Source organism: Polistes canadensis, unplaced genomic scaffold (assembly GCF_001313835.1).
Source record: "Polistes canadensis isolate GaletaPanama2010 unplaced genomic scaffold, ASM131383v1 scaffold_2, whole genome shotgun sequence".
Lineage (NCBI taxonomy): Eukaryota > Metazoa > Arthropoda > Insecta > Hymenoptera > Vespidae > Polistes > Polistes canadensis.
Genome location: NW_014569549.1, coordinates 493,352 through 503,645, shown reverse-complemented (window position 1 = coordinate 503,645; position 10,294 = coordinate 493,352). Strand labels below are relative to the sequence as shown.

At 28.5% G+C, this 10,294-nt stretch overlaps 1 protein-coding gene across 2 annotated transcripts in view; it reads left to right on the top strand.

Moving 5' to 3' along the window:
• The window catches only part of LOC106784727 (probable glucarate transporter), a 12,208-nt gene extending 3,408 nt beyond the window's left edge, over positions 1 to 8,800 (top strand). For both annotated transcript variants that reach the window (XM_014744565.1, XM_014744575.1), the window contains exons 2-10: positions 5,472 to 5,584; positions 5,741 to 5,864; positions 6,404 to 6,556; positions 6,655 to 6,765; positions 7,097 to 7,259; positions 7,330 to 7,531; positions 7,644 to 7,922; positions 8,276 to 8,473; positions 8,603 to 8,800. In XM_014744565.1, coding sequence (XP_014600051.1) covers positions 5,479 to 5,584; positions 5,741 to 5,864; positions 6,404 to 6,556; positions 6,655 to 6,765; positions 7,097 to 7,259; positions 7,330 to 7,531; positions 7,644 to 7,922; positions 8,276 to 8,473; positions 8,603 to 8,793 — 1,527 coding nt within the window. In that variant the 5' untranslated portion in view covers positions 5,472 to 5,478 and the 3' untranslated portion in view covers positions 8,794 to 8,800. The remainder of the gene's footprint in view (positions 1 to 5,471; positions 5,585 to 5,740; positions 5,865 to 6,403; positions 6,557 to 6,654; positions 6,766 to 7,096; positions 7,260 to 7,329; positions 7,532 to 7,643; positions 7,923 to 8,275; positions 8,474 to 8,602) is intronic.
• Positions 8,801 to 10,294: the final 1,494 nt, after the last annotated feature.

The following is a 10,294-nucleotide window of genomic DNA, read 5'->3' as shown; positions in this document are numbered from 1 at the left end:
ACAAACTTATATATATATATATATATATATATATGACTATATATTTTATATATTGACAATCGCCCGTTTATCTATTATGGTTAAGAAAATATTTGGATTGAAGTTGAAAATATTTGTTACTTTTCTTTTCGTTTCAACGTTTTGTAACGTTTAAAATTAATAATGATGAATTTTTTTGGGATCAAAAACTCATTACTCATTGCTCGCTAAAAATTATGATACAAAATAAAGAAGGATAATATTCTGTAAGATTTGTACAATATTTTTTCTTTTTTTTTTTCTAGAGAAACGAAAAATTTTTCTACGAAACGATACGATAAAAGTAATTTTGATAAAGTTGAAAAGTTTTGAGGATCAATATAGAAACACAACGTTATTTCGATATCGAAGAAATATAAAATCTGAAAAATAATGACGTATTTTGTTTATCTCATTTCAAAATCGCGTTTATTTTTATATATATTTTTAATCGAAATCGTTTTTTTTACATATCCGTTTCAATACTCACAATGCGAAAATTGCATTGAGTTTGTCCGAAGAAGAAACTCCCTCCCCCCTCAAAAAGAAAAAAAAAGAAATTTTATCGCAAACTCTTTTGTTTTCCCAAATTTTTAATTCAAAGATTTTTGTTCACATCGTACGTATTATTTGTGTCTCAATGAACAGATAAATTATTATTTATTCGAACGAGATTCCTTCGACGTGCATCGTGTGTACTCCTACGTACTCTAAGCAACTGTTTTTTCTTTTCTTTTTTTTTTCTCTCTTTCTACCACCTCTATGTCTATGCACGATCGTTCATGCAGGATACGTTCTCCAACTTGCCTTGACTTTTTACGTTAACGTATAACGAAAAAATCGGTCATGAACTATGATAAAAATAATAATAATAATAATGATGATAATAAATTGTCATATAAAAAAAAAAGTAACGTTGCGCGATAGTAAATACGAATTTATATTACTTCCCTTTTTTTTCTTTCTATTTTTATTACCTTTGAACATTTTATTCCCCCCGTTTCCCTACCCCATTCCCGTTCAATAAAAATATTTCAAACGTGTACGAGAGAATCGGAAAACGCATTGATAAATCTCGTCGTCGTCGTTAGAAATTTAAATAATAAAATATAAGACGGGCGTTTTTTTTTCTTTTTATTATACAATAAATTTATTTATCAAATGTTTATAAAAGAGCGAATAAATAATTTATTAGCATTTTATTCAATCGATTGCATAGAATTAATTATAAATGCACGATATACTATATATGTATATATAGAGTGTGACGTTATATAAAAATATTTATTCTTAATTTTCATTCAAAACGTATCAATGCGTTTGTGCCATTTTAATTGACAAGTTGATATTATAAAATCTGAATGAAAAACTATTCGATCATTTCAACACAGTTTTTTACATTGTGAAATAGCTGTTATTCTTTTCTTTTTCTTTTTTTACTCGGAGATATTTATTTATAGTTTTTTAAATTGTCATTGAGATTTTTTTTATTGAATGATATTCGAAGAAATTCCAATACCAATGTCGCGCATCGCGTTTGAAATAATATTATTTCTATTGTAAAAACAATTAAATTCGGTGTTTTTATTCGTTAAATGATCGTATAATTAGACAAAGCAAAAAAAAAAAAAAAATAAAAAAAAAAGAAAAGACAATGTTTTATTATCCGTTACGTCTCTATAAGCGTCATAATAATTTCTTACGAGTCGCCCACTTTATTTAACGATCCGAGTCACTTTAAAGTTTTTTCCTAGAAAGAGTTAGAAATTAAAAAAAGAAGAAGAAAAAGAAGCGTGCTCGAATAATCGACGTCACGTGACGAGCACGCGAATGCTTGGTTAGTTTGCACAATGAAGATTAATAAGGTGCATAACGTTTCTTAATAGTTGCAAACGATGAGAAAAAAAAAAAAGGAAAGAGAAGAAAAAGAAGAAGACAAAATAATAAAAAAAAAAGAAAAATGATTCGTTTAATCGAGCACGTGCGAACACGTAAAAGGTAGATACCATAAACGCGTGTTACTCGGCCTAATGATTATTTTTTCACCATGTATATTTTATTTAATTATGATACTCTTTTATTTTCGTTAATTTTACGATAACTCGAATTAATGTTTTCGGTTGAAAAAATATCGAAATATTTTGTTAAATTTGCCTGGCGCATAATGTTTTCGATTGCAAATGTTAAATTAGGTGTTTAATTAAACACGTGCGAATGAATAAAAGCTAAAACATAAACAAGTACGTGATACTTTGCTCAAAGTTTGATTATATTTTTCGACTGTGCATATTTAATTTGTTTATAATTCTATTTTCTTATTGATCACTTGACGACTATTATAAAAAGAACGGAGAGAAATAACCGGTTAAATGATTACGGAATTATTTAAAATATGCATTTAAATGAAGTTGCAATATATTTCGTACCGTTCGTTGAATACTAAAAATGCAAATAAATAAATAAGAAAAAAAAAGCAAGTTAGTGAGTATTATTAACGGTTAGTATTGATACTTTAATAACGTTATAACGACTAACAAACAACGCATGTTCCACCGACCGTATAGAACATGTTTCATTATTCACACACAATTTACATAAATCCTTCGATAAAAATCTTTTATTCGAAGATTTTCGTAGTTAGGCATCTTTACAAGAGGAGAGGTATCTCCTTTTTCGATTGATCAAAGATAATACACAAATTGGCATTGTCATATAATTACTACGTAAGACTCTGACCAATTGATTTACATTTTAAATTTCATTCAGGTGTCTCTGTGTAATTTATTTCGAATAACTAAAGTCCCGACAATAGTTGATTATAATGTAATTCATTTTCTCAACACACACATTTTTTCCTCCGTTAAAAATCCGTAAGAAAATTTATGTCCATGTAAAAAACAAACAAACATATTATACAACATACTAAAGAAAATATTAAAATCAAGCTGACTTAGAAAAAAAAGAAAGAGAAAAAAAAAGACTATCACTTCCGTTCCGTTTCACCGATTTTGGTTCAAGGTCAGCATAAACGTGTCTCCGAGTGTCCGGACATCTTCAAACTGATTGCACTCGGATACTTCTTTAGGTTACGAATATCCTGCACCGATTATTTAGGGTTCCATTTTTTTTCTCTTTCCTTTTATTTAATACTCGAGAATATTAATAATAATAATAATAATAATAATGGGAACATTAGTCAATTAATTTGCGAAACGAAAATTTTTATTCGAGACAATGTTAGTAAAGATAATTACACGAGCGTGTCCTCCTACTTGTAATATTGGATATTTCTGATGTTACCGCATTAACCTACATACATTACGGAGGTCATTTCGATTTTCCATCTAAGAAAAATATGTTTATCATTTTCTCAGAAAATTTTTAAATCATTAACATAAGTCTTAATAGGAAACTGAAGAAGAAGAAGAGAAGAAAATGATCGTTAAATTTAAAAAAGGAATCATCGTAAATTAAAAACCATAAAGAAACAAATCTTATAACGATGAACGTCCATCTTTGTTCAAAAAAAAAAAAAAAGAAAAAGACCGTAAACGGTGATTCCCAACAATCTTTATTGTTGAGAACATAATGATAATTCTATCTATCATTGTCTTTCTTTTTATTCCACGTTAATGAATCGTTTGATAATAAATTTGATTTTCTCTTTCTTGTGTCCATGTTTGAAAAGAATTTAATTATTTTCCCGAATGGGGCTGATAATTACTTTATCATTAGGAATGTTCATTATACCGTGAATTTCGTGGTTCCCATTGAGTACCATAAATAGATTATTATTATTAATTTATTATTATTATTTAAAATTGTTCATCAAATTTATTAACTGTCTTTTACTCCCTTTGAAACTTATATATTAATATATTGTTTGGACAAGAATATTGATAATTAAATTATTATTATTATTACAAGATGTTTTGATAATTAATAATTGAAAAATGAAAGTCACAAAATTGCGAGGATGTTTAGTCCATTATTTTCCAAATTTTTGAGGTTACGTCCAAAAGTGGGAAGAAAAAAATGGTTTCTAAATACAATTTGACCGAAAACTTTTCGACTCATTCACGATATACGAATTACGCAGGAAAATATATACGATATAGATATTAAAATATGAAATAATTTGAAATATTGTTCTTCGTAATAACGCAACAGCAATATTTATCAAATTACTTGATAAGATAAATCACTCTATTGTTATTTGCATTTATTATATGTGATATTCTTTTATCCACTTATATTTTTTTTATCCGTTTCGATCATCTCTCTGAATATTAGACGATTCATTACAACACGTGTCTTTTATTATCTTATAAATGTTACAAGAAAAAAAAAAAAATAATGAAAATAACAATAAGCAAAATCTTTTGTAATAATTTGGAAAAGTTTGATTTAGATCTAATTGTAAATGTTTTTTTTAACGCAAACATCTTAACGTTCCTATTTGGTTAATTCTTTCATTCAATTTATTTAACCATAACATGTTTTTTAAACAACTCAATCGTCAAAGAATCGATTATCAATGACATTTGATAAAATCTTATATTAGCAAACAATATCATCGGTGTTACGTTACATATTTTCGTTTCTATTAAGAATTGAAACAAGTATCTTAGAAAAATATCGGTTAAACTAATAATATATAACAATCGACCTAACGAAGGTTCCACGTGTCGTTTCAGAAAACGACCCCTACTATTACGTCCATTTTACAAACCTGATCATTACTAGTTCGTTAACAAATATAATATCGTCAAATTTTTTTTTTTTTATCATCGTATCCTCGCTACAACCTTTCCATCTCGCGTACGAGATTTTCCATTATACCAAAACAATTACGAAATATAAAAAAACAACTTGTAATAATAATAATAATAATAATAATAATGATAATAATAATAATAATAATAGTAATAATTTATCTTTATATGGGTACTCAATAAGAAAAAACCCTTACAAGCCGCTTATTACAACTTCGTAAACAAGTAATATAATATCGTCAAATTATCGTATCGTACTATGTATCCTTTTTTTTTTTTTTAATGTACAATGAGTCACAAAAGACTTCGTATATCAAATCGTTTCATGTTTTTTTTTTTTATGGAAAAATAAATTATTATTTTACAGTTAACTTTTTCGTACAAAAAAAGTAATTATAAAAAAATTAAATCATAGGTGGGTTGAAAAGTTTTGAGCCTAACTTGTTGGAATTTAAATTAGGAGGACTGTATATGTATATTTGTTTATTTTACAATTTGAAAAGACTGATTTACCGATTTATATATTCGTATTATTTAGATTATCTGAAATCACACGAGACACAAATTTCAATGGTTAAGATAATTTATATAATAGATAATCGTTAAGTTATTAGAATATCTATATAAAATCATACATAATTGATAAATTTATTATCCTTAAGATGTGTTATTTTTTAGGGTAAGAATGTTCAGCACGGCATTACAAAAGTTGAAATTTTTATATAAACCTTACGCCTTGGCCGTAGTCTCGGTTGGATACGTTCTCGGTGAATTAGGACATTATGTGATCGGTAAATATTTTTTCTATTTTGTATCTATTTCTTTTTTTAAACAAAACAAACAACAAAATAAATTACGTTCGAGATCAATCCAATAATAAAATATTGAATAGATTTTTCTCTCTTTAAATTTTTTTTTATGATTACTTTTGTTATTCCTTTAAAAAGGGGTTACGAGCAAGGCAACAGCTGAAGATTTGCATTATGGCGATATTTCCTGTCAATTGAATTCCACAACTCTCTCGCTCATAGAACTTCCGGTTAGATGCGAAAAGGCACATAATGAAACCTAGTAAGTTGGGTCGATTGACAAAAAAGATATATTTGAAATACAATAAATTATTTTCTTTTACGTTTACGTTTAACAATGCTTTTGTAATTAGGTGTTCCGTGTAATATACTATTTAATCTGCAATATTACTTACATTGAACTTTATAGTCACACATGATTAAACATACGTTTATAGAATAGTAAATTACGCCACCAAGTGAGTCACTTTAAACTGGAAACGTAAACGTTTATTTTTAATACGAAAGAACTAATTTCATGATTATTGAATTTAATTCGTAGCGCTTGAGATAAAATAGGGCTATACATTTTTACGCAATTAACAAAGAATTAAACAATTTTTCGATACAAATTTTTACGACGATATATTCAATATTATATTGCATTATTGTTATTAATGTAAATCAAAGATTCAATAAGTAAGCAATTTTTGATCATAGTGTTTGCGATAAGAATAATTTAGGATGCATCAATTTGAAATACGCGACGCGGAATTTTGAACAAAAAATCCAAAATATTATATTTCAATAAATGTTTTGCAGTTGCCAATCCTTAGAATTGAACGGTTCCTCGTATTGCGAATGGAATTACAATGGCCTCGGTTTGGATTATCAAATCTTGGCAGGACCAAGTTTCATTGCCGTTTATACAGTGGTAGGAGTCCTTTTGGGCATAGCTGCTGATCGATTCAATAGGTAATTACATTATTTTTTATCGTAAGATTACAAAACAATATATTTGTGCGTGTTTATATAAATAAATAATCAAAATAATATTATTTATTGTGTGGCAGAGTCAGATTGTTAGCAATTTGCACTTTAGTATTTAGTTTGGCGATCGTTTTGATGGGAGCTGTAAAAGAATATTGGCATCTAGTTGTCCTTCGAATGGTCCTTGCTGCTGGGTAAGTTGAATCGATTTATTTTCTAAATATTATTTTTAAATCATTGATCTATCTCTTACATATTTTTAATTACAAATTCGTTTAATCTCGTCCCCACGATATTGCACATTGAAATTCGTAAGCGAATTACCCAAGTTGTTCAATCATGAGATCTGTTTTATCATACGAGATAATCTTACTTTTTAACGTTGCACCACGTATTCATAACATATAGTATTTGTAATTAAAACGTGCTTTATTAATTAATAATACTATTTAGAATTCGCGTTAATTGAACGTCCCATATAGAAATGAAATATATTAATAAACAAATATTTAAATGAACAAACAGGGAAGCAGGATGCAATCCATTATCAACCGGTCTCATTTCCGATTGGTTTCCTGAAAAACAACGTGGTCTGGTCATGTCCATTTTTAATTGGGGTATTTACGGTGGTTATGGTATTGCCTTTCCGGTTGGTCGATACGTTCCATCTTTAAATGCATGGAATCTGGTAAGTGTTTAAATGAAAAATAAATCATTAAATATTAACATTTAATAATCGATCACACATATTTAATCAGGGATGGAGAGTATGTTATTACGGTGCTGGAATTGTCGGTATAATTATAGCAATTCTTACCGGTTTGACATTAACTGAACCAGAAAGAAAAACTATTGGCGAAGAAAGCGATAAAACCAAAGATAAACAAATTTCTGTTTGGAAAGTTATTTCCCAACCACGAATTATACTTTTATGTCTTGCAGCTAGCATCAGACATTGCGGTAAAACAAACAATATAAACATTATAAGTTTTGTTTGCTTATTTTTTTCTATGAATATATTCTAAAGAAGAAATGATAATAAAAAAAAAGAGTGAATACGATTTTGTTTTAGGTGGCATGTGTTTTGCTTACAATTGTGATCTTTATTATCGTGACTATTTCCCGGATCACGATCTTGGTTGGTGGCTCTTTGCAGTGACAATTGTAATTGGCAGCATCGGGGTCGTAGTTGGTGGTGTGGTCAGTGATAAATTCGTCGCAAAAATGGGAATCAGATCGCGTGTTGCGGTTTTGGCAATAAGCCAATTAATAGCAACCCCGCCAGCATTTGGATCGGTTTACTTTGAACCACGTTATGCTATGCTGTCCCTCGGGATTTCTTATTTCTTCGGTAAAATCGTTTACTTATAATCATTCACCCTTATTGTTCAGCAATCTTAACACGTTCTCCACCATATTGGTCAACAGTTAACCGGAATTACTCAAATATAATGAATACCGATAATTGAAAACATATTCAACATAAAAACTAATTACAGCATACTGTGAATTAAATAATGCATTGTATATAAATTATAAATGTTAATTACAATATTTTATATATCTTATTAGAAAATTTTTCTATTGTTCTCTTGTTGAGACTATCAAACAAATATGGCGTTGCAATTAACGTATTACTTTGAGTAATAATCAATTATAAATAATACGCGTTTAAACGTTAACATTAATTTTTATTTCTTTCAGCTGAGATGTGGTTCGGTATTGTTTTCGCAATAGTCGTGGAAATTGTTCCGTTGAATTTGAGATCTACAACGATAGGAGTATTTCTTTTCGTAATGAACAATATCGGTGGTAATTTACCGATACTCGTTGAACCAACCAGAATGGCTATCGGTTACCGGGAAGCTCTTTACATTTTCTACGCTGGTTTTTACGGTATAAGTATGTATTTACGTGATCGATCTGATTTTTATTTCGATAATTTCGATAATTTCGATAGAAAGAAAATAAAAAGGAAAAAAAGAGACATCATTATTGGCGCTTATCTTTAAAGTGAATATTTTTTTTAAGGTTCCATCATGTTTCTTCTAACGACATTTATGATGGACGGACCGGTAAAACAAGTGAAGAACGTCGAGGACCAAAATGGCTACGATAATCGTACGTTCACCAATGACGAAGATCAACGCGTTAATACGACGATGGAACTTCCGAGATTGGCATCCGTTCGACCGCCATTTTACGAAAATTCACATTTGTGATCATAGTCAAACAAAATACTAACCTCTTACGTACCTTTTCTACGCCATTATACTGAATTTCATGGTTGTCATTTTGTTAAACGATACACGCCATTATAGTAATGGCTTTCGCAAATATTTTTTTTAGACAATCCGCCATCATTATTGCTCACCTCAATCTGTAAAATTATACAAATTATGATCACAATGCGCGTATTATTTATTTGGATTCTAATTTTCTTTTTTCGTTGCAAATTTACTACAACGCGAAAAAATGGCGTCTCCAAGAGGTTTGTGAAGAAACACTTCGTTCGTAAGAAAAACGAAAGTATAAGTAATTGGCGATTAATTTTGCATTTGTTTACTTAAAATTCGAATTCTACGAAACGCATTGTACTTAATTGTGTAAAATATCGAAAAAAGTAAACTTAATATTTTAAGAACGTATTTTTTTAAATGTCAAATATTAAAACTAATATCAACTCGACAACGTGGATTGAGGAAAAATGTATGTTTTGGAGAATAATCGGAATCGTGATGTATCTAATGACAAAAAATAAAGGAAGATTGTTGCTTTTTGTTGTCGTTGAGGAACAAACGGATCTCACTTTGAACGATGTAGGCTCTCTTTTTACTCTTCTTTCTTTTTTTTATTATTTTTTTTTTATTGACAAAGTCACATAAATTAGTTTCACATCGAGCGTCGATAAATTTTCTATATATATTATCATTATTATTATATATTATTATTATTAATTATTATTATTGTTCTTATTTTATTATCACATTGTTAAGACGATGATAACAACGTCCGAAAATTGAATTTCGGGGTACATAAAAATGAAGGAAGACATAAAAAGAAAGAAAGTAACACGAAGCAAACATGTTTAAAAAAAATTAACGCGATTAAATGGAATTAATCGTTATAGGAAATTGAAGAGATTATTATGATCTCGACGATTATAGAAGAAAAAATAAAAAAAATAAAAAAAAAAAAGCTACCATATATAATCGACGTTAAAGATCGATCTAACGAATCAAAAAACGTTTAGGATCGGAACGAAGAAAAGTAAATAGCTGCGTGTTGTATTCGATCGTAATAATATTATTTACAGCGATTATTTAATATAAATAAAAGAGGTATATATATATATATATATATATATTTGTAATGTACAAAATAAAATATAACACATTCGTAGAAGTTTCAAAATCCTCGACGCATTGAACCAAGGAATTAAATTATCGTGATTTGTCATGAAATGCTGGTTGTGTATACGTACATACATATTTACATAATAAAAGTAGTGGTCAGCGCGCGTACGTTTTTGTAAAAAATATCCTTTCGCAAATATTTTTCTTCTACATGAACATACACTAACTTACGGACATATATATATATATAGTAATATTATAACATAGTTTAATTGAAAGAGGTACACCGAAAAAGATGAACATCCATATAAATATATATATAGGTGGTTGCATTTTATTGTAAATTTTATTTCCCCGACAAGTAAAA